General features: G+C 39.7%; 1 protein-coding gene across 2 annotated transcripts; it reads right to left on the reverse strand.

The window, feature by feature from the left end:
* Positions 1-1772: 1772 nt before the first annotated feature.
* LOC103025734 (cationic amino acid transporter 2-like) lies at positions 1773-24565 on the reverse strand. 2 transcript variants are annotated; one of them, XM_022671954.2, is made up of 13 exons: positions 24357-24565; positions 24076-24107; positions 21395-21770; positions 19371-19526; positions 17767-17932; positions 11648-11784; positions 11284-11506; positions 10330-10466; positions 9482-9584; positions 8869-8999; positions 7304-7470; positions 3397-3505; positions 1773-2144 (listed from the first exon to the last, which is right to left on the reverse strand). In XM_022671954.2, the coding sequence occupies exons 3-13, from the start codon at positions 21762-21764 to the stop codon at positions 1999-2001; spliced, it is 1845 nt and encodes a 614-aa protein (XP_022527675.1). In that variant the 5' UTR covers positions 21765-21770; positions 24076-24107; positions 24357-24565; the 3' UTR covers positions 1773-1998. The 2 variants fall into 2 exon arrangements, with proteins under 2 accessions (XP_022527675.1, XP_022527674.2); XM_022671953.2 differs by having other exon boundaries at positions 24076-24202.
* Between the last annotated feature and the right edge of the window lie 538 nt (positions 24566-25103).

Below are 25103 nucleotides of genomic sequence, written 5' to 3' on the forward strand. Positions count from 1 at the left end.
CTGAAGCATGAGAACCATTATTTCATACTCATTTAACCCCTTAAACAGCTCGGGAAAAAATTAAGTTTCTATGATTTAGCTATTTACAGGTTTATGTTTGAGTAAAATGAACATTGTTGTTTTATTCTATAAACTACAGACAACATTTCTCCCAAATTCCAAATAAAAATATTGTCATTTAGAGCATTTATTGTTGAATTTATTGTGATTGAAATAATAAAAAAGATGCAGAGCTTTCAGACCTCAGATAATGCAAAGAAAACAATTTCATATTTATAATGTTTTAAGAGTTCAGAAATCAATATTTGTTGGAATAACCCTGTGTTTTTAATCACAGTTTTCATCATGCATCTTGGCATGTTCTCCTCCTCCACCAGTCTTACACACTGCTTTTGGATAACTTTATGCTTTACACTCCTGGTGAAAAATTCAAGCAGTTCAGTTTGGTTAGATGGCTTGTGATCATCCATCTTCCTCTTGATTATATTCCAGAGGTTTTCAATTTGGTAAAATCAAAGAAACTCATCATTTTTACGTGGTCTCCTATTAACCTTTACATTTTACCACTTAATTTGTCAGGGACAAATAAATGCATTAATATGCTGTATTAGTCAAACTGTGAATACATTATAGATAGATGCTTATTTACTTTAAAACTCTACTACATTCAGGTAAAAAAAAAAAAAAAACATTTCTAAAAATGTGATTAATTACTATGTAGTACCAGTCAATCTATAAATTAGTTACAGGATCTCATACATCTCAAAAATCTTATTTTATTTTATCTTTTTTAAATTACTATTTAAATTAATTAATTTAAATTAAATTAATCTAGTAAATTCTACAGTTAAATCTAAAAATCTAAAAAGATAATTCATATGAAGGAAAATATTTTGACTTATTTAGTAAACTAAACATTGTTAAACAACCAGAATATTTTTCATATTTTAGATTCATTAAAGTAGCACCTCTTGTTTAGATAAAGACAGTTTTGCACATCTCTGCTGGATTTTCTCAGTCAGCTTTTTGAAGTAGAGTCACCTGGAATTCAGGCTTTCAGTTAACAGCTGTGCTGAACTCATCAAGAGTTAATTACTTGAATTTCTTGTCTCTTAAAGTGTTTGAGAGCATCAGTTAAAGTAAAGTAGTGAAGAGGTAGAGTTACAGGTATACAGTGAATAGTGAATATTTGAGTAATGCTCTAATCCATATTATGAGAAGCAAGAACTACTCAACTAATAAAGAAAAAAAAAATACTTTAAGAAATGAAGGTCAGTAAATCTGATTAAAAATGTCCTCAAGTGTAGTTGCAAAAAAATATTGCAAAAAAAAACATTATGATGAAACTGGCACTCATCAGGACCGCCTCAGGAATAGAAGAGCAGGAGTTCCCTCTGTTGTACAGGATAAGCTCATCAGAGTTACCAGCCTCAGAAACTGCAAATTTACAGAGTTCATTATTCATTTACAATTTTGAATAATAAAAAAAAAATAGATTGAATAAAAAAGTGTGCCCAAACTTTTGACCGGTACTGTACAAATATAAAAAACTTAAAATAATACCTTGCAAAACCAATTATAGCTAATATAGAAAATGGCAGCTATGATTTAGCTTTTCAGTTAAACATATAAACTAACAAAAAGTTTAGTTTGAGTAATATGTATTGGGCTGAAATAAATGCATGACTTACGAGGAGAATCAATTAATTTTCTCTTTAATAAACAATAAAAACGTATTAAACACACCATATTTAATAAAGTTTATGGCAAGCTTAGCCCCTTTTTATGTTAAAACGTTTAATAAATCAGTTTATTGAGCTGCAGACATTAGGTCTATGTTATAAAATGACAGGAAACATTACAAAAACAGGTATAAAAAATACAAGCACATATTTATCATCTTTACAGTGGAATGTGATTAAAGTAGATGAAGTGATATTAGAGATATAAGAGTTGAGGGTTGATGCTGATTGGTGAACGCTGGCCGGTGGGAGGGGTTTAACTCTTGGAGGCGGTGCTTTCTCCTCCTTTGGTCTCCTCTTTCTCAGGTTTGGTCTCGGTGGTTTCGATGATGATGATGTTTCCCAGCAGCCTCTGTTTCTGCACACTGTTCCTCACGCCGTAGCCGAAGTAGATCAGAAGTCCTGTTAATATAACAGAATTTATATGTATTTATTGTCATATTAATATTTTTCTGATTATTAAATAAACTTTAATATCAGACAAAGATAACCTTAGTAAATATAAATAGCCCTGTGTGAAAAAGTGTTTGCCTCTTAAACCTAATATCTTGATTGTGTCACCCTTGACAGCAACAACTGCAATCAAGATTTACTGATAACTGGCAACGAGTCTTTCACATCTCTGTGGAGGAATTTTGTTCCACTCTTCTTTACAGAATTGTTTTAATTCAGACACACTGGAGGATTTTCCAGCATAAACATCCTTTTTAAGATCATCCACATCATCTCAATCTCAAGACTTTCACTAGGCCACTCTAAAACATTAATTTAGTTTATTCAGAGGTGGACTTTTTGTTTGTGTGCTTTGGGTCATTGTCCTGCTGCAGAATCCAAGTACACCTGAGCTTGAGGTCACGAAGAGGTGGCCTGGTAAACAGCAGAATCCCTGCATCTATTACAGCAAGTGTTCCAGGCCCTGGAGCAGCAAAGCAGCTCCAGACCATCACACTACCACCACCATGTTTTACATTCAGTATGATGTTCTTTTTCTGAAATTAATTGTTAGTTTTACTCCAGATGTAAAGGGACACACACCTTCCAAAACATAATATTTACCCAAAGTTCTGGAGATCATCAGGATGTTTGTTGGTAAATGTGAGGCGGGTGGTTGTGTTGAGATCTGCAGTTCTTTAAATGATGTTCTGGGTTCTTTTGGGACCTCCTGGATGAGTTGTTCGTGCCCTTTTGGAGTAATTTCGGTCGGTCGGCCGGTCACTCCTGGGAAGGTTCACCAGTGTTCCATGTTTTCTCCAGTAGTGAATAATAGTGAATCACTGTGGTTCTCTGGAGTCTCAAAGCTTTAGAAATGACTTTATAGCCTTTTCCAGACTGACAGATGATCAATGACTTTGTTCAATTTCTTCAGAGTGTTGGGTTTTGAGATCTTTTATCTGCTTCCTGTTGTCAGACAGGTTCTATTTAGGTGATTTCTTGATTCTACAGGTCTGGCAGTAATCAGGCCTGGTTGTGGTTAGTAGTAAATTTGAAAAAGTGTGATTAATCACAGTTAATTTATGGGGGAGCAAACACTTTTTACACAGTGCTAGATTGGTTTTGGAGAGTTTTTTCCTTTATCTTTCAGCAGATATCAGAGTGGCTTTAAGCGATACAGTTTTGTTACTTCTTCCTTCTTTTCCTACTGTTTAACACTCACCCACAGCCATCCAGACAGCATAGCGGATCCATGTGTCCCCTCCCAGCTGAACCATCAGATAGGTGTTAATGAACACACTCACCACAGGGAGTAAAGGCAGGAAAGGTACCTACACACACACACACACACACACACACACACACACACACACACACACACACACACACAAGAAGAAGTTCTATACTATGAGAAGTTGGCACAGAGTTATATAAATCCCATAACTTACACCTTACCAAATCTGTTCAATATAAAAGGGAACATATTATACTACTTTTTAAATAGGTTAGAATAGCTTTATGGGCTATACAAAACTTATGCACGAAGTTCTTTACAATAAATTACTCTTACATAAAGATAAAGATCTCACCACTTTTATTTTTTACCGTTTTTTTGTCCCTTGAATGAGAATGAGGGCCATTTAAGGGCTCTGTCACTTTTATGCAAATAGGCTGCTGCAGGCCACAGACACAGAAGCACAAAACTCATTATTTGAAAGTCCTTACAGCTCCCTCATCTGCTGACTTGCCATGGAGAGTAGGTATAGATCCTTCCCTCAGAAGAAGTCTTCTGGCTATTCCTGCTCTGTACTGTTTGAGTTTTTTTAACCAGCAGAACGAAAAGGTGTTTCTTCAACTGATCTAGTGGGTGTGGCTCTGGTGTGGCTTGATGGCTGATGGGTGGTGCCACAACAATTGTCAGGTCTTAGCCCTGTCTCGTGTCTCTGTGTGTCTTCCCCACGTGACCTGTGCTCCCCTGTGTCTCCCGTCTTAGTAGATTTCCCCCTGTGTCTCATTTGTAGCTCCGCCCCTTCCCCAGGTGTTTCCAATTCTAGTGTGTTTTATGTTTCTATAAATAGCCCTCCTCTGCCACCTTGTCCTCTGTCGGTCTTTGCACCTTCCCCTGTTGTTTTGTCTCTCCGTGTTCTTCCGTGTTTCATAGTCCTAGTCATTGCCCGTGTTTACCTCAGTTTATCTCTTGTGTATGTTTTCTAATTTCTTGTTTATTTCCTCGTTTCCCAGTCCTCTGCTTAGTGTTTTGTTTCTAGTATATTCCTTGTATATATTTATATCCCTGCCCTGTTTAGTTTTGGTTATTTCTTGGTTATTTTTGGTAGTTTCTAGTTTCTTGTTTATGTTCTTAGCTTTGTTTGTTTCTTTGTTTATTTACTCCCTGTTTGTATATAAATATATTTAGTACTTCTTGTTTGTTTAGTTTATGTTCACTAGTTCCTCTCGTTTATTTTGGTTTACTTTATTATTACGTGTTCTTTGATATTTGTTTATCTTTGTTATTTATATATTTATTAAATTATTCGTTTCATCCCTACCTGCACTTGTGTCCGCCTCCTCATCTCCCTGCCTGGGTCAACCGTGACAACAATGGAGCATCCAAACAGCTCATAAATATACGAGTCTTGAAACCAATTTCTTTTAGCTGATTCACAGAAAACGGATGGATGGATTATTTTGGTGTTTGAAGTGGTTATAGGGGCAGTTGAGACTCGGAAATGGAAATACAAAAGCAAAAAGAATATAATATTTTTTTATGTAATACTGTCATGGCTGGACAGGACTCAGTAACAAGAGGGAAAACACATACCATAAATGAGAGAAGGCAATATAGTGAGGCAGGTAAAAATCATGGTTAAAAAACAAAAAGAAGGTCTAAGGCTAACACAGGCAACAGATAAATGCTTTGTAAAGTGGAAAACCAACAATACTGAAACAAGTGCAATCAATATTCTGGTGATGAGCTTCCTGGTAGTGCCGTGAGCAGTGTCATATTCGTGTGGGGGCAGATTTAACTGTGGTATAATATATACAGTAGAACACTAAGGGTATGTTCTTAATTTGAGCTCTTAATTTTACATGCCTTAAGCTTAATTAAAAACGTATCTGAATTACAATATGTAGAACTATAAACAAGTCCTGCTCTGCAGTGAAACTCTTTGATCGTAAGCGTGGGAAACCTTATCAAAATACACAAACAGGTCAAATGTGGAGGTTAAGCAGCTTTGGCAGCATTAGGCTACAGTATAAGTGGCTAGAGTTTACATTATATTACATTACATTACTTTACATTTGGCAGACGCTTTTGTCCAAAGCGACTTACAATAGTGAAGTACAAAAGTAATAAAAGTTAAAAACATTTTTAGATAGGGCCTAAAGGAGGTCAAGGGGAAATAATGGGATAGAGAAGTGGAGGAGGAGAAGAAGGAAATGAGGTTAGAAATAGTTAGTGTGTTAGAGGTGTTAGTAAGTGCTCTTTGAAGAGCTCTGTCTTCAGGAGTTTATTAAAGATAGTGAGAGAGTCTCCTGATCTGGTAGTAGAAGGTAGTTAGTTAGAGGTGTTAGGAGAGTGCTCTTTGAAGAGTTCTGTCTTCAGGAGTTTATTAAAGATAGTGAGAGATTCTCCTGATCTGGTAGTAGATGGTAGTTAGTTAGAGGTGTTAGGAGAGTAAGTGCTCTTTGAAGAGCTCTGTCTTCAGGAGTTTATTAAAGATAGTGAGAGAGTCTCCTGATCTGGTAGTAGAAGGTAGTTAGTTAGAGGTGTTAGGAGAGTAAGTGCTCTTTGAAGAGCTCTGTCTTCAGGAGTCTCTTAAAGATAGCGAGAGATTCTCCTGATCTGGTAGTGGAAGGTAGTTTGTTCCACCATTGGGGAACTCTGTATGAGAACAGTCTGGATTGCTTTGTGTGAGTGTTTGTTTGGTAAAGCGAGGAGACGTTCATTGGAGGAGCGCAGCGGCCGGGAGGTAGCGTAAGCCTTCAGGAGTGAGTGCAGGTAGGAAGGAGCTGTTCCGCCATCACCTTGTAGGCGAGTTGTTATATAATGGTGTTAAAGTTTAGTAATAGAGCTGTTTTCACACAATGTCCATTCAAAAACAGGTGGTTCAGGTTTCAAGTATCATTAGAGTAACAGTATTTATACTGGGACTGTGAGTAACTACTCACAGTACTGTACTGTATGTGTGTATATGCAGAGAGTGCGAGGAGTAGAGGCAGCGGGGCACGGGGTCTTCCTAGCCCATCATGCACTGCTGGTCCCTCTCTTCATACTAAACTATAGTTTATAACTGTAAATGCTGACTCTAATAAGACTGTCTTGATGTTGACTGCTATGCCATATACAGCTCTGGAAAATAAAGAGACCACTTTATTTTCTAGTCAGTTTCTCTGATTTTGCTATTTATAAGTTTATGTTTGAGTAAAATGAACATTGTTGTTTTATTCTATAAACTACAGACAACATTTCTCCCAAATTCCAAATAAAAATATTGTCATTTAGAGCATTTATTAGCAGAAAATGAGAAATGGCTGAAATAACAAAAAAGATGCAGAGATTTTCAGACCCCAAATAATAAAGAAAACAAGTTCATATTCATTAAGTTTTAAGAGTTCAGATTTTTTTTTAATCACAGTTTTTATGCACAGGTTTTCATGCATCTTAGCATGTTCTCCTCCACCAGTCTTACACACTGCTTTTGGATAACTTTATGCTTCTCACTCCTGGTGCAAAAAATCAAGCAGTTCAGCTTGGTTTGATGGCTTATGATCAACCATCTTCCTCTTGATTTTATTACAGAATAATTTTCAATTTGGTAAAATCCTTTTTAAGTGGTCTCATTTTTCTAGAGCTGTATGTCAGTAATGCAGGTTCAGGAGTGTGTGAATTAAATCAGTGATTTATGATTAATTTAAGTCTTAATTCACTCATTTTAAAACAAGAGCATTAGTGATGTCAGGCCATTGGGTGATCAGCATAACCTGCAGTGAAGGTCAGTGCAGTGATCTTTATCTCTCATAGGATATGGTGAAAGATATGGGACACAATACTTGTACCTGTCTCATGATATATAGCATATGTCAGTGTACTTTTGTACATGTGTGCGTATTCTGTGTGTTTTTACCATGAAGGTGGCTTTGCTGGGGTTCTGTGGCTGTCTCCAGATCAGCAGAACGCTGACCACTATCAGGAACAGTATAACAGACACACACACCAGAACCCAAACCTCCAGCAGCAGCAGATCCCTGATCCCCTTACTCAACAGTACTGTCAGAATCAACACCAGAAAGACTGCAGAGAGAGAGAGAGAAAGAGAGAGAGAGAGACAGAGAGACAGAGAGAGAGAGAGAGAGAGAGAGAGACAGAGAGGGAGAGAGAGACAGAGACAGAGAGAGAGAAAGAGAGAGAGACAGAGAGACAGAGAGGGAGAGAGAGAGAGACAGAGAGACAGAGAGATAGAGAGAGACAGAGACAGAGAGAGAGAGAGAGACAGAGAGAGAGGGAGAGAGAGAGAGACAGAGAGAGACAGAGAGACAGAGAGAGAGAGAGACAGAGAGAGAGGGAGAAAGAGAGAGAGACAGACAGAGAGAGAGGGAGGGAGAGAGAGAGAGAGAGAGAGAGAGAGAGGGAGGGAGAGAGAGACAGAGAGAGATGTATTTGTTTTATCACATAACGTAATATATAAAATAGTCAATTAATTAATTATTGCTTTGTCATTACTATAATTTACTATGGTCATACCAATAAAGTCTCTTTGAAATTAGAGACAGAGAGCAGTAAAAAAAGAAAGGAGCAGAAAGGGATATAGACAGAGAAAGAGAGAGAGCAGTAGAAAGAGAAAGAGAGCAGTAGAGAGAAAGAGAAAGAAAGAGACAGAGATGGAGAAACATTGAAAGAGAGAGAGGAGAGAGCATTAGAGGGAGCAAGAGAACAGTAAAGGGATAGCAATATAGAGAGAAAGAGAGAGGGATTTATATAGAGAGAGGGACACAGAGAGAGAGTATTAGAGAAAGAAAGAGAGAGAGCAGTATAGAGAGAGAGACAGAGGAGTTCAGAGAGAGTAGAGAGATATATATAGAGAGAGAGCAGCACAGAAAAATAGACAAAGAAAAAGAAAAAAAAAAGAAAAAAGAAAAAGAGAGCAGTTGAGAGAGAGAGAGGCAGAGATAGAAACAGAGAGAAAGAGAGAAGAGAGTGAGACAGAGAGAGAGAGAGCAGTAGCAAGAGGAAGCGGTGGAGAGAGAGAGAGCAAAGGACTGTAGAAAAAGAGAGCAGTAGAGAGAGAAAGAGAGTGAGAGATAGAGAGAGCAGTAGAGGGAGAGAAATAGAGAGGGAGAGAGCAATAGAGAGATATAGAAAGAGAAAGCAGTAGAGAGATAGAGCAGTAGAGAGAGAGAGAGAGAGAGAGAGAGGGGGCAGTAGAGAAAGAGCAGTAGAGAGAGAAAGAGAAGGCAGTATATATATATATATATATATATATATATATATATATATATATATATATATAGAGAGAGAGAGAGAGAGAGAGAGAGAGAGAGAGAGGAAAGCAACTATAATGCAACCATTTAGATTTTCTAAAAAAAAAAAAAGGCTTATTTAGTCCAAATACAATAAGGATAAAACTATGCTAACTTGCTAATCCATCTTGATAATAAAACAAGGCTAAGAGAGAGAGTTTATTCTCCGTACTGATGAATATGGTACATCCGGTGACGGTGTTGGAGGTTTTTTTGGTGGGGAGAGAGGGAGGTTTTAATATTTCGAACGCGGAGGTCTGTGTGATGTGAACATCATTGTCTGCAGACTCCATCTCCTGATACCTGCAGATAACAAAATAAAAAAAACATAAGATCATGGCTTAATGAATCTCAGCCAGGTTAGATGGCCAAAAAGTGTTTGCTCCCCTGAAATGTTTCCAGAAAATGAAGAAAATTATTTTGTTCTAAAATAGTTCTGTTATACATATGTTCATTTTCTTTATGTTTATTGGAACAACACAAAATAAGAACAGTTGAGGGTGCCAACAATAATAGATTAATAATAGAGTTTTCTGTTCTTTTGTGTTGTTATAATATATACAAATAAAATAAAACGGTGCAAAGCTAATATAATTACATTTTCTAGGAAAAACATTTCATTTTCTGGAATTTTTTAAGGGTGCCAACACTTTCGGCCATCACTGTATATCCAGAATATTCCAGAATATGACATTTTTCACACGGGCTGAATTCTCTGGAGAACGTTCCCACTGTTTGATTGGCTGTAGGTCATAGTGAGGGGTGTGTGAAGCTGGGTCACTAACCTGAGTATGAGAATACAGATGGCCACCAGCGTGTAGGCGAAGAGCGTTCCAATAGACATCATATCAACCAGTGCCTTCAGGTCGAATAACAGCGCCATTATTGCTGTAAATACAGAAAAGCTCATGATTTTCATTCTTTTGCTCTTTGGAATTCCTTTGTTTTATAAACAGGGCTGTTCTCTGAAGCTCATTCATTCATCAGATACTGAGAATGGCATCATGGTCACACAGTCTGTCGCGGTTCAGAGTGGGAGAATCACAGCGTGGACTCAGCAGAGCCTGGGAACAACATTACTGAATGGGGGATGGTGTGCACGAATGAAAGCATCTGCATACTTCCTACTAAACAAGGTTTGTGAGTGAAGTGAGCTTCTGTAAGATTAAAACACTTGCATAGTTTCTGTGGTTTAATTTTGCATTAACTGGCCAAGGATAGCCAGTAGGAAAGTCCTTGTAGTTACTGAAAAATACACCTTAGTTCATAATAATTTAGCTTGAAGTGTTAAGGGTTTGGGTTTTATGACAACGAGAAAATGATTATGAAAGTGCTAGCTACGGCCACACGCAGGTATAAATGTTTTTGCAACCAATGACAGCAGGGCTAGCGCTAGTGCTAGCCATTAACGTTTATGACCCCATTTTGCCTTCTAGACTCGGGTATGTTGTTTATTTTTGCTGCCTTTCTGTTACTGACCCTGCCTGTCCCTAACTACCCCTGTAAGCCTAGGAGGATAATAACAACGAATGCAGAAAAACAGTTGGAAACAGCTGTTTGTGTTTATTATGAGTTTAGTTTAGTCATCCACATTGTGTGTTTTTGCATTTTAAAAATGCCCTCATTTCTTTACCTGCTATGGATCCAGAAGCGACAGTTGCTGCCACCGGGCTCTTCCTTGCGCTGACTCTACACAGCACTTTAAAGAGGAGGCCGTCTCTGGCCATAGCAAATATCACTCGAGGCATCGGGAACATGGCACCCAGGAGACTGCAGAAAGATCAGATCATTACTATTCTAACCTACTATCCTATCTGACCAATTAATTAAATAAAAAATGTTATAATATATGTTATTTTTGTCATAACTGATACATCTGAATACAGTCTTTAAGAACATTTATCTGATTTTAGTGACTTATTTATGTAATTGGTATTTATTTGTTTGACTTATTACTATAACTCACTTAGTGTGTATACAGCTCTGGACAAAAAATAAGAGACCACTTAAAAATGATGAGTTTATTTGATTTTACCAAATTGAAAACCTCTGAGATATAATCAAGAGGAAGATGGATGGTCACATGCTTGAATTTTTGCACCAGGAGTAAAGACATAAAGTTATCCAAAAGCAGTGTGTAAGACTGGTGGAGGAGAACATACCAAAATGCATGGAAACTGTGATTAAAACCAGGGTTATTCCACCAAATATTGAAAAATTCTGAACTCCTAGTACTAGTGAATATGAATCTTTTTTTGTTATTTACGCCATTTCTCATTGTCTGCAAATAAATTCTCTAAATGACAATATTTTTATTTGGAATTTGAGAGAAATATTGTCTGTAGTTTATAGAATAAAACAACAGTGTTCATTTTACTCAAACATAAACCTATAAATAGCAAAATCAGAGAAACTGATTTAGAAATGAATGTATTTATGTGTATTTATGGAATTTGTGTGTATTTATGGTATTTATGTGTATTTGTTTTACTTGGCTGCTTGCTTTTAATGAAAAAAAAAAAAAAAAAACGTCCTGATATATTAATATGTATTAAATATGATACACACGTCTTTAAAGGGTTAATACCTGGTAGAAAGAGCACACAGGGATCCCACAGCCACCACATACTTGGCCGCAGACCAGCCTATATAGGAGAAAGCGACGGGCAGAGGGCTGTGGATGTTGAGCAGGTAGTACGGCATCATCAGAGTGAGAGCAGCTGACACGCCGAAATACGCCAGGAAACAGATCAGCAGAGCGAAGACGATCCCCAGAGGGATGGACTTCTGAGGGTTCTTCACCTCCTCCCCTAAAACAGCAGATTCAGTACTCAGTTTAGACTGCACTCAGAGGAGCTAAGCTCAGTTCAGTTGAGTTCATTTCTAAGCGAAACGATCTCTGGAAAAAAACTGGTAAAAATTCAGATAAAAATTATATCTAGCTGAGTTACCTGTAGTTGCAATGCAGTCAAACCCCACGAATGCGTAGAAACACGTCGCAGCTCCGGCCAGAGTGCCCTCAAACCCGTACGGGAAGAACCCACCGACCCCGAACTCGGAGGTCACGTTCAACGAGAATGTCACGTTTCTGAAAGAGGCCATTAGCAAGCGTGTAAGTGAAGACTTAAAAGAATACTGTGGCGCATGAGAGGAAAGATCCAAATAATGCAGCATGGTCATTTTAAGGAAGCTCTTCAGCTTCTTAGGCTTATCACACTCTTACAGCACTTAGAAGTGCTCAGTAAATGAAGCCAACTATGCTAATATCGCATACACACCAGGTAGGTGGCTAAAATAGCCAAAAACCCAGCTCATGATAGGCCAGTAGCATCAGAACATCAGATACTTTCTAGCTGTAAGAATGGGTCAGCAGTGCACCATGGGAGGGAAGCACACATACATATAGCATCCATACATCCATACATCCATAGCTACGGTCACCGCTATACATAAATGTGCTACGTAGCTGAGTTTTTAACTAATAGTTTTAATGAAGGAAATATACACTGGTGTAGCTCCATATTCCACATTTTACAACCTGAAAAGCTGAAGCGTGCCAGTAGCTGTGTACGTGTGTGTGTCTCTTTTCTGAAATCGACAGTAGCTATTCTGTGCTAAATAAGTGTTAATGCATCCCTAGGCTCTGCTATCTTTGTCACAATAAAAATGTGTGTTTTAAAGTTTCCTAATGTTGACAGCATTAGGACTGGGATCCCCTTCCTTTATTACAGCCCACCTTAATCTCACATGGGTCACATCTAAAGGGGTTGGACAATGAAACTAAAACACCTGGTTTTAGACCACAATAATTTATTGTGGTGACGGACAGTTCTAGCAGGAAAACTCTAGAAACAAAGTGCAGCAAGAAAGATTTAATCCCAATAAACACGTATGACAATTAGTAATAGTGAATATAGTGTATATAGAGTCTTTGGCGAAAGCCCCGTCGAAGCCCAGGTCCGCAGCGTCTGGAACCTCGCAGATCCTGCCGTACTTGTACGGCGGGGGCGGAGCCTATCCCCAAAAATATAAAAGATATAATTACCCACAGGAGGATCCTTTACCTGGTTCACGTATTCTGGAAGGAAAACAGTTATAAACAAGCTTGAATAAGGTGTTCAAGATTAAAGTGTTATTTGCTGAGTACGTATGCATTACAGTAGTTGCGCTCATGTTTTGATAGCATACATTTATTAGGTTCGTTGTATACAAAGTACTTGTATACACTGCTTAAGGCTATTTTAGAAGCGTATGATAAGCGTAACGTTGACGTGATCAGCATGAGAAAACACTGCGGACTAACAATACATTAAGCCTTTGAGGGGCACAACTTTTGGACGCCGTCGTAGCAAAACGCGGACTACGAGTCCAAAGGGAATAAGAGCGGGCACGGCCCGCTGTGCAGCAAAACGCAGACTACGAGTCCAAAGGGTATAAGGGCGGGCACGGCCCGCTGTGCAGAAAAAACTCAGACTAGGAGTCTATGAGCATAGGAACGGGCACGGCCCGTGTTGATATCTAGGAGCATAAGGAGTAGGATATTTGAGCGAGCGCGAGCTGTCGTGGCAGTACGTTATAACAGTATATTCATTTGACGTCTGTATAAAAATCTTACAACCGCCTCCAGTTGTTTGCAATTAAATAGATATATTAAATAGATATATAATTAAATAGATATATATGTACATAAATTACTTACTCAAACATCAGGTATCCCGAACAAGATGGGTGAGGGTATCGCAGCAGCGCAGACTACGAGTCCAGGGTTAATAGAGCGGGCACGGCCCGCGATCGCAGCAGCGCGGACTACGAGTCCAGTGGGTATTTAGAGCGGGCACGGCCCGCGATCGCAGCAGCGCGGACTACGAGTCCAGTGGGTATTTAGAGCGGGCACGGCCCGCGATCGCAGCAGCGCGGACTACGAGTCCAGTGGGTATTTAGAGCGGGCACGGCCCGTGATCGCAGCAGCGCGGACTACGAGTCCAGTGGGTATTAGGGCGGGCACGGCCCGAGAATTAAACTTTCCATTATCATTGACTGTTATAACATTTTACTGATGATTGTTATTAGACACCTTGTAAGTCATGATGCGAACAAAGCAAATATAACAGGGGAAGCGAAATTAATGTCAAAACAAATGTCAGGAAGCACCAAATGCAGAACCAAGGACAGACTGTCCTTGGAGAACACCCCCAAAACCAAAGGACCAGGGAAATTAACATCAGCACAAACCATAAGACATAAAGCAACGACAAACCGGATCGGATACTTAACATTGAGGCACGGAATTTGCACAGCAGTACGTCGAAGCAACCCGTGATCGATAAATGCGCAAAACTTCGGCCACTAAAAAAGTTTCAAGGCAATAGCAACCGCTGCCCACGGCGTTGAGTAATATGTTAAAACACGGAATCGTAAAAGTAGAATTTCTGCAAGAAATGTACATGCCAATCATGAAACAAAACATAGCACAGGCAACACAAAATTAACCCAATAAAAGGCAGCAAATCACCAGAATTAGACCAGGTACGGAGTCAGTGCAGTCCACGAATCACGTAATCGAGAACCTGTGCAGTACTGTACATACAAGCAGCATCGGACACGAGTCCAATCAAGCAGCGGAGCGGGCACGGCCTGAGACAATAAACAACGCGGACAGCGAGTACAGTAAAGCACTAGAGCGGGCACGGCCCGAGACAATAAACAACGCGAGCTGCGAGTACGGTAAAGCATTAGAGCGGGCACGGCCCGAGACAGTAAACAACGCGAACTGCGAGTACGGTAAAGCATTAGAGCGGGCACGGCCCGAGACAGTGAACAACGCGAACTGCGAGTACGGTAAAGCATTAGAGCTGGCACGGCCCGAGATAATAAACCACGCGGACTGCGAGCCAGTAAAGCATTAGAGCGGGCACGGCCCCAGATAACAACACGGACTGCGAGTACGGTAAAGCATTAGAGCTAGCACGGCCCGAGATAATAAACCACGCGGACTGCGAGCCAGTAAAGCATCAGAGCGGGCACGGCCCGAGATAATAAACCACGCGGACTGCGAGCCAGTAAAGCATTAGAGCGGGCACGGCCCGAGATAACAAACAACGCGGACTGCGAGTACGGTAAAGCATTAGAGCTGGCACGGCCCGAGATAATAAACCACGCGGACTGCGAGTACGGTAAAGCATTAGAGCGGGCACGGCCCGAGATTATAAACGATGCGGACTGCGAGTATAGCAAACCATTAAAGCGGGCACGGCCCGTGATAATAAACCACGCGGACTGCGAGCCAGTAAAGCATTAGAGCGGGCACAGCCCGAGATAATAAACGATGCGGACTGCGCGTACAGTAAACCATTAGAGCGGGCGCGGCCCGAGATAGTAAACAACGCGGACTGCGAGTACAGTAAACCATTAGAGCGGGCGCGGCCCGAGATAGTAAACAACGCTGACTGCGAGTACAGTAAACCGTGAGAGCGGGCACGGCCCGAGATAATAAACAACGTGGGCTGCGAGTACAGTAAACCATTAGAGCGGGCACGGCCCGAGGTAAACAACGCGGACAGCGAGTCATTAAAGCATTAGAGCGGACACGGCCCGAGGTAAACAACGCGGACAGCGAGTCATTAAAGCATTAGAGCGGGCACGGCCCGAGATAATAGGCAGCGCAGAAGCGAGAGACATTAAAGCAGTAAGTAGAGCAGGCACGGCCCGAGACAATAAGCAGCACGGAAGCGAGTACAGAAAAGCAATTGAACGGGTACGGTCCGAGATAAGAAGCAGCGCAATAGGCACTTGCGACGAGCAAAACAGCTGCATAACAATGCTTTAGAACAAAAAAAACGTATTACAACCAATTATGAAATTTACAAAATAGCGCCACTTCGACAAAATAACTTAAAACAAATGAAACAGTCAATACAATCACCCAATACGAAAAAGTATTAAAGCAGCTCCATAACAAAAAAAACGCCACAATACAAAAATCAAATACAGTGCTTCAAAATTAATGTGTAAAATACGAAGGTATATAAAATGGAGAAAACGGCACCCATAATAGAGCCGGTTCCAATAGGTGACTTCGAAGAGTCGGCTCCAGAGCCGGATCGATCGCGAACGACACATCAATAACATTCAGCAACAGTAAAGCCCAAGACCGATAAACGAACCATAGGAGCGTCGCGAGAATGAGATCACAACGAACGAGGATTAACCAAGTACACTAAGTTTATTTATCATCGATCAAATTAGGTTTTGGTGCTGCATGAACGAAACACGTTGCAAGCAGTGCCTGAAGAGTCAGCCCCACTGAGGCGTGGGCGAGTGTGTGTGGACAGTAGGAAGGGAGCAGGCTATCAGCGCCACATTGCTGGTTCAATTTAATTTCGAGCACTAAACGTAAGCAACACAAGCAGGCGTGCCGAGCGGCAGAAACGTAAAAAAAAACGGAGGGCGGGCGCGGGGCTAAAACTATCGGGTGCCAGCAGGAGCGGGTTTAAAAACAGCCATCCAGCCCAGACTTCTCGAGCGAAGCGTACAAACTCAGCCACAGGCACCGGACAGAGCCGTGGAAAACGCAGAAACACCAAGCAACTATCCGAACACCGCCGAGAAAAGCCTCAGCACTAGACCAGAACGCCACAGAATCGACACTGAGCCGAAACAACCAGCACGATTCAGCACAGGGCTGCGAGCCGAGACAAGGCATCGGAGCAGCAAGCCTCGAAGGCAAGCGCGACACGGTCACGTGATCCAGCAAAACAGGAACCCAGACCGCCAACAGCAAACACAGCGAGGATCCAACCAAAACGCCAGCGACAGAACAGAGAGCAATACAAACCAACATGGATCCTACGAGCAGGAAATCGAGCCAACTACGAACGAGCAGCCACGCAGACGGGCGAAAACGGCAAACGGAGAGCAGGCAATGACAAACGGCAGAAACACCATGAAGCCACGCGGCAACGACCGGCGCCCGAAAACGTATGTCAGCGTCTGCAAGCAGGGGAGAACAGGTATGAGGGAGGTCTTTTAAGGACAGGTGAGAGTTGGTGATTGGCTGAGAAAAGTGGCGTGATTTCGAGTTTCCCGCTAGAACCTACGCGGAGCTTTCAGTTCTGGTGGAAACAGGAGAGTTAAGCTGCACATTGAATTCTGCGTGATTTGATCAGCCATGGTTTTATGTTTTGTGGATACAATCCGGGTTAGCACCCAAACATCCCTTTCAGACAGCTTCCTCTTACAGCGTCCACAGTTAATCCTGTTGGATGTGTTTGGTTCTTCTTGGTGGTATGCTGACATTACCCTGGATACCGTGGCTCTTGATGCATCACAAAGACTTGCTGTCTTGGTCACAGATGCGCCAGCAAGACGTGCACCAACAATTTGTCCTCTTTTGAACTCTGGTATGTCACCCATAATGCTGTGTGCATTGCAATATTTTGAGCAAACTGTTAAAGCTCTTACCCTGCTAATTGAACCTTCACACTCTGCTCTTACTGGTGCAATGTGCAATTACTGAAGATTGGCCACCAGGCTGCTCCAATTTAGCCATGAAACCTAAAATCCCACACTAAAATGACAGGTGTTTCAGTTTCATTGTCCAACCCCTGTAGGTACCATGTGGAAGGTACAAACCAGTTGTTTACTGTAAATCCTTCTGGTAACTTCATTAATCCTGATGAGAAACATCACGGATGCACATGGAACCTAGGACAGAACCTTACAGTTTCCTGTTGGGTTACCAACACAGGCCCCATGTGGGCATGCTATCTGGGAAGTCGTTAAAACCAGGATCAATATTCTGCTATTTGGCACAAACTGTCCTAGCAGATTCTTGAGCATAACCATGAGGATCTGATTGCATTCAGCAACAACTGAACCCCACCTCATCCCCAACTCAATATAGAGCTCAACCATTCCAAAAAAACACAGATCCACTGTTCCACAGCTCAATACTGGAGGGGTTTAAATAACGTCACCCACGCCAAGTGTAAGGTTACATGGTTTAGTGACCTGGGAGTAGAAATGGGAAAAGTAAGCAGTGTTTGGACTTGGGTTGGGTCTGTGGACTTACTCCAGTTCTGCTGTCACATTCAGCAAGGTTGTCTCAGTGATGTTCCAGTTGGCCAGGTTCCCCTTAATGAAGCCGGAGATGATGACGAACACCAGCACCAGTATATTAACACTGGTGAAAATCTTGTTGACTGTGGTTGACTCTTTCACTCCAAAAGCAAGGAGCCCTGTAACACACACCCATAACAGCATATCGGTAACTACATATCAGTTTCTAGAGTCAATTGTTTGTTTATTCATTTATTTTTACACATTAATTTTACACATTTTACTGTTAATAACTGTTGTCATTTATTTAAAAAAAAAAAAAAACTTTAATATGGCTCAGAATAAAAAAAGATAGTATTAATTAAGATCTTATGTCTGAGGTAGGAAAATGTTTAAATATATATATATATATATATATATATATATATATATATATATATATATATATATATATATATATATATATATAAAAACAGGAACAAAAACAGCCTGTTAAATTTATAGGGATCAATGAAGTTGGCATATACAGTGACATGAAAAAGTATTTGCCCCAGACCATCACACTACCATCACCATGTTTTACGTTGAGTATGATGTAACGGGACACACACCTTTCAAAAAGTTCCACTTTTGTCTCACAGTCCAAAAACTATTTACCCCAAGTTCTGGGGAGCATCAGGATGTTAGTTGGTAAATGTTAGAGGGTGGTTGTGTTGTGTTTGATGTTAGTTGGTAAATGTGAGACGGGTGGTTGTGTTGGTTTTGGTCAGCAGTGTTTTTTATCTTGGAATTCTCCCATGGAGACCATTTTCACCCAGTCTCTTTCTTATTATTGAATCATTAACACTGATCTTAACTGAGGTGAGTGAGATCCTGCAGTTCTTTAAATGTTGTTCTGGGTTCTTTTGGGATCTCCTGGATGAGTTGTTCATGCCCTTTTGGAGTAATTTTAGTCGGCCTGTCACTCCTGGGAAGGTTCACCAGTGTTCCATGTTTTCCCCATTAGTGAATAATAGTGAATCACTGTGGTTCTCTGGAGTCCCAAAGCTTTAGAAATGACTTTATAACCTTTTCCAGGTTGATAGATGATCAGTGACTTTGTAATGTTTTCTCATCTGTGTTTGAATTACTTCAGATGGGGGTATAATAATGTGATGTTTTTGAGATATTTTATCTGCTTCATGATGTCAGACAGGTTCCATTTAAGTGATTTCTTGATTCTACAGGTCTGTAGTCAGTAATCAGGCCTGGTTTTGGTTAGTAGTAAAATTGAACTCAGCTTTCCAAAAAGTGTAATTAACCACAGTTCACATTTTCACAAGGCTAGATTGGTTTGAATAGTTTTTCCCCTAATCAATGATTTCATAATTAAAAAAGTATTTTTTCTCAGGGTATATTGGTCTAATATTTAAGTTTGTTCAATAATCAGAAAAATGTAAGTTTGACAAAAATGCAAAAACAAAAGAAATCTGTAAGGGGCAAATACTTTTTCACACCACTGTACAAACGACTCTTATTGATGCATAAAAATACAGCATTTCTATGAGGATAAAAAATGGAACACTTATATCAGAAGGTAATGTTGATAATGTTAATAATGTGATTGTGATAAAATACCAGTGAGAAGCATGATGAGGCCAGCTGCAAAGATGTCTGGGTAAGGAGCCAGGCCAGGCAGCCCCATGGCGGCGTGTTTGCTGAAGTAATTCGCCATCACATTTCCAATGAGGTCATCAAAGGTGCCGCTCCAAGCTCGGGCCACGCTGGAGGCGCCTGTAGCAGGAGGTAGACATGTGATAAACTGCACCATAGTAGCTCCTATGATTACTATTCCTTTAAAAGGGCAGGGAGTTTCAAAGCAAGTCAGTGTAAACAGATTTTAATTCCATTTAACGTAAATTTGGAGCATTTCTATTGGTCTATTTCTTAAGAAAAGGTCAATATATATTAGTGCTTTTTATGTGGGAAAGTCAAAATGCATGTCATCTGACCACACTGGTAATGTAGATCCAAATGTGATCCAGATGCAAAGTGCATGGTAATTTCATGTGTAAAAAGGGCCAATAAAATCCCACAAATGTTTTAATATAGCATCTAATGGGAAAAAAATACAATACAGACCTTTTGCAGCTTATAATTTAACTTACATAAGACTGAAGTCTGAAAGTAGTTTAGTTATTAGCAATACACCAACAGATTTCCAGTTCTTATTTGAAAGAAATAATATAATTGTAATTTCTCAGATGCATGCAAAAGCAAAATTGCTTTTACTCCACTATATTAAATACAAATCAGGCTTTAAGCTCCTTCTTATGGACAGATAGCTGTACACATGCATTTCTGGACAAGCTGTGAGATACAGAAGTAGCAACTGAAGTACGAGAAGCATGTGGACTGAGGTGGTAGAGTAATGTTACAGGGTTCTACTCTAATAATAATATAATAATTATTATATATAAAAATAATAATATAAGTTCCATCCTGGAGTGGAATTGACAAAAAAATAATTCTACCCTTTATAACCCTTAATTATTAAGATTGCTGCATTATGTAGTTACTATACATATTAATGGACACTTGCTGAGCGAAGTATTGGATGCAGATTTGTGAATTTTGTATTGAACCCCCCATACTGTGATCAAAAACCCTCTGCTATAACCACTGAGTGAACAAACAGAGAACTAAGAGTGTTTTTTTTTTTTTTACACTACCACTATATGATTCAGTTAAAATGAATTCTGGTTTGTTTAAATCCAACACATTTTTTGAGTGGTTCATTTTTGGTGAGAACGTGATTTAGTCCGACCCAACTATCAAATATATTCATCATATTTGATATAATTGGCTGTTCAGGTGCAGTTTATCCTGATTAATTACTCATATAAATCAATATTAAACTTTCGTACTCTCTCACGACAGACATTTTGGTGAACTTAGGTTTGAATCTATATGAAAACAAGCCGAAACGAGGGGGAAAACACTCCAAATAAAAAAAACTCATCAGCTATAGAAGTTGGACAATGAAACTGAAACACCTGGTTTTAGACCACAATAATTTATTGTTCTGACGGACAGTTCTGGGGGAAACAGGAGAGTTGAGGTGCACATTGAATTCTGACGTGATTTGGGCAGCTGTGGTTTTATGTTTTTTTGGATACAATCCGGGTTAGCACCCGAACATCCCTTTCAGACAGCTTCCTCTTACAGCGTCCACAGTTAATCCTGTTGGATGTGGTTGGTCCTTCTTGGTGGTAGGCTGACATTACCCTGAATACCGTGGCTCTTGAAGCATCATAAAGACTTGCTGTCTTGGTCACAGACGCTCCAGCAAGATGTGCACCAACAATTTGTCCTCTTTTGAACTCTGGTATGTCACCCATAATGTTGTGTGCATTGCACTATTTAGAGCAGAACTGTGCTCTTACCCTGCTAATTGAACCTTCACACTCTGCTCTTACTGGTGCAAGGTGTAATTAATGAAGATTGGACACCAGGCTGCTCCAATTTAGCCATGAAACCTCCCACACTAAAATGACAGGTGTTTCAGTTTCATTGTCCAACCCCTGTAATTTGGAGCAGAGAAATTAAATACAGGTGTAAAATCGATCTAACACTCTTGTGATTGTACTATATATCCCTACCTATGACGTAGGACAGCAGCAGGTTCCACCCGGTGATGAAGGCCCACACCTCCCCCACGGTGACGTAGCTGTAGAGATACGCCGAGCCGGTCTTGGGCACTCTGGAGCCGAACTCGGCGTAGCACAGGCCGGCGAATATGGAGGCCAGAGCAGCGATGAGGAAGGAGATGATGATGCTGGGGCCGGACAGCGACCGGGCAACTTCACCGGACAGCACATAAACTCCAGCGCCGAGCGTGCTGCCCACGCCCAGAGCCACCAGGTCCACCGTGCTCAGACAGCGGCGGAACGTGGACACCTCGCCCTCGGGCTCCAGGGGCTTCCTGCGGGAGAGCCCTCGCAGAAACGCACAAATCTTCTGTCCACTCATGATCAGCTGTCCACACAGAGAGACCACCACAATAAAAACAAGGAACAAAGTGAGCTAGATTACATTTCTGAAATTAGTTATTCGTAGTATTTAACATTCCTCAATCCTCAGTGTCACATGTTTACCAGGAACACATCACAGACGGCTAATATACTGTATATATATATTACCACCCACAGTGGACAGCGCAGTGCAGTGGGTGGTAATGATTGTGACTGGTGGATTCTGGCTATAATTGTTAATGAGAACAGACAATCAACTCTGGCACAAATCACATCCACATTCAACCCATGAACATATAGTTCCAGTCAAAAGATTGGATACATAGTTAAAAAGGTGTTAAGCATTTTCTCAGCTGACATTTCAACGTTGAATCAACATTAAATCAACGTTGTATTAACGTTGATGTTATGGTTGAATCAGCGTTGGATTTGATGTTGATTTTGAAAAGTGAATCAACGTTGATATGGCAGTGTTGTTTCAACATCATATGTTTAACCTGTAATAACCCATAGCTAAATAAAACTAGAAAACCCTCTGGTTAACAGAGTGTTAAAAATAAACTTACATCACTGCAGTAAATCTGAGTATAAAGAAAGTTCTGATTCAACATCTGATCTCAAAAACACTAAAACAGTAAAGCAAATAGAACATGAACATTCTCCCAGATATGGTGAAGAATTGGTGTTAAACTATGTTAAATTATATGGTGATGAAATGTAAAATGCTGATTCAAAAGGCAGAAGGTTGTAGACATCATGTTGATTTAACGTTAAAATTTCAACGTTTGCACAACCATTGAACATTGAATATTGATTCAACATTACTTCAATCATATTTTAACCACAGGTCGGAAGGTCGGTTGTGTGCCAGCTGTGTTAAGATTCTTCAAATTATCACCTCTTGTTTAGATACAGACAGCTTTTCTCATCTCTGCTGGATTTTCTCAGTCAGCTTTATTAGGTAGAGTCACCTGGAATTGAGGCTTTCAGTTAACAGCTGTGCTGAACTCATCAAGAGTTAATTACTTGAATTTCTTGTCTCTTAATAAAGTGTTTGAGAGCATCAGTTAAAGTAAAGTAGTGAAGAGGTAGAGTTACAGGTATACAGTGATAAGCTCTATTTGAGTAATGTTCCAATCCAGATTATGAGAATCAAGAACTCCTCAACTAAGAAAAGATAAAAAAAAAATACTTTAAGAAATGAAGGTCAGTCAATCTAAAACATTTCTAGAACTTTAAAAGTGAAGTCACAGCAAAGACCATCAAAAACTTTATAATGAAACTGGCACTCATCAGGACTGCACGAGGAAAGGAAGAGCGAAGGTTTCCTCTGTTGTAGAGGGTAAGTTTATCAGAGTTACCAGCCTCAGAAACTGCAAGTTAATAAACAGCTCCCCAGATAAGAGCATCTAAAAGCTTCTTCACAGAGTATTTTGGTTTGTTTAACACTTTTTCTTTCTCAAGTTTCTACATGATTTCTTATGTGTTCCTTCATAGTCTGGATCACTTTAGTATTCATTTACAATGTAGGAAAAAAACACACTTTTTATTTCCTTATTTAAAACATAATTATAAAGTTTTTATAAGTTGTGTTTATATTGCCAGTTACTTAAATGTGTGTGTAATTTAATATTTGCTATTGAATTTTAAGTCACATTAATATGTTAATAAATAAATAAAGTTTTTTTTAATACAGTAAAGTAAACATTTACTAATGAACAGTGATTTTTTATTATGTTTATATCCAAGTAGAATGGCAACATAAAATTACAAAAAAATTATTTTACACCTTTATTTTCCATTTATATATTATTTTATATATAGTTAACTACTGATGTGAAGCTAAGACTCAAATCAATTTTAAGCACCAAAACATTACATTACATTACATTACATTACATTTGGCAGACGCTTTTGTCCAAAACAGTTTATCCACTATTTTTAATAAGTTAAATATAGTTTTAACTTATTGTCACTTATTTCCTCATTAGCTGAGACTGTTCTGAATATTTTGATATAAAATATGTGGGTATTATTTTAAATGAAAGTGCCTTTAAAGGCAAAATTAAGAAAAAAATCCAAAAATCGAGACAATGCCCCTAGACTGGAAAGGGTTAATGTATAAAATTTAATAATAGTAAGTATATTCTAATATTACTATTATTAAATATGAAAAATCCTAAAAATAAAAGAGCCCTCACTACTAAATCTATATCACTTCACACACTGGATTCAAGTGTTGCATCCAAATTGGACCTACTACAATAAATGTTCACCTGAAAAGTGTGAAGTGTGAAGTTTGTGCTTACCTGTGCTCAATCCTCAGCTCCAGCACGCGTGTCTGAGACGGAAAAGACGTGATGGGTCATTCTTAAGCCCTTTGAAAAGTCCTCACTGCAGCAGATCGCTTTATCGTAACTCTGCGATATGACATTGCTGTTGGCAGTAAGTGCACCCAGTCAGAGTCTGAGTCTGAAAAAGCGGCATTACACAAGCACGCTTGATGCTCAACTCACTTCCTGCTTATAAATATCAATATTCTTATTTCTATTGGGAAAAACATGGAAAAATAATAAATGGAGCCACTCACCCTGTCACTCAGTGTTCATGCTTTCAGGTTTCTGAGCTCAGATAATCTTGGAGTCATTCTTTCTTCTTTTCTTTACTCTGGAGGAAAAAGGAGAGAAAAAAGTGAGAGGGTGGTTCACGTGGTGCTCATATATTGAGATTAAGACTTATAATAAATGCACTAATGTACTGTAAGTGCGATAGCTGGGGTGGGGTGGTGGTAGGGGGGGTATACTAGTGCCTAATGCAGCGTACAGCAGCCGCCACGTTCACTGCAGCACGCAATCTCTCCCAGATAAAGAGATTTATACAGAGTTAAACATGGACCACACCGGAGATCAGTGACATTGGAGTCTTATGGAAGGTCATGTGGTCAGCCATAAAGCCCCAAGTGCAGCCAATTGGACGCCAATACAGTTTTTAATCAGTTAAAATCATTAAAAACTGTAAAAAAGAGCTCTAATTCTCACATTTTGTATTGGAGGGCTGAGTCATGTATAGTAAAGGGAAAGACAGATAAGCTGGGAAAAGTAAACTAACTGATATACACTATTTACCAGATCAACAGCGCAACACTGAACAAGCTTGTTCCGTTCATGTACTTCATGTACAGCAAAGTTTCTCAATCCTGGTCCTGGTACCTTCTGTCCTGCACGTTTAGTGCTTAAAAAATTAAGAGACCACTTCAGTTTCTGAATCAGTTTCTCTGATTTTGCTATTTATAGGTTTATGTTTGAGTAAAATGAACATTTTTATTTTATTCTATAAA

This window comes from Astyanax mexicanus, chromosome 2 (assembly GCF_023375975.1).
Source record: "Astyanax mexicanus isolate ESR-SI-001 chromosome 2, AstMex3_surface, whole genome shotgun sequence".
Taxonomy (NCBI): domain Eukaryota; kingdom Metazoa; phylum Chordata; class Actinopteri; order Characiformes; family Acestrorhamphidae; genus Astyanax; species Astyanax mexicanus.

Excerpts from the sequence above, each read along its gene's own strand:
- LOC103025734 (XM_022671954.2), bottom strand. The coding sequence starts at position 21,764 with ATGAGTGGACAGAAGATTTGTGCGTTTCTGCGAGGGCTCTCCCGCAGG. Across the intron at positions 10,467-11,283 it reads CTGTGTGCTCTTTCTACCAG|TCTCCTGGGTGCCATGTTCC; the intron begins GTATTAACCCTT and ends ATCTTTCTGCAG. Across the intron at positions 7,471-8,868 it reads CGGATGTACCATATTCATCA|TCTTTCTGGTGTTGATTCTG; the intron begins GTACGGAGAATA and ends CTCTCTCTGCAG.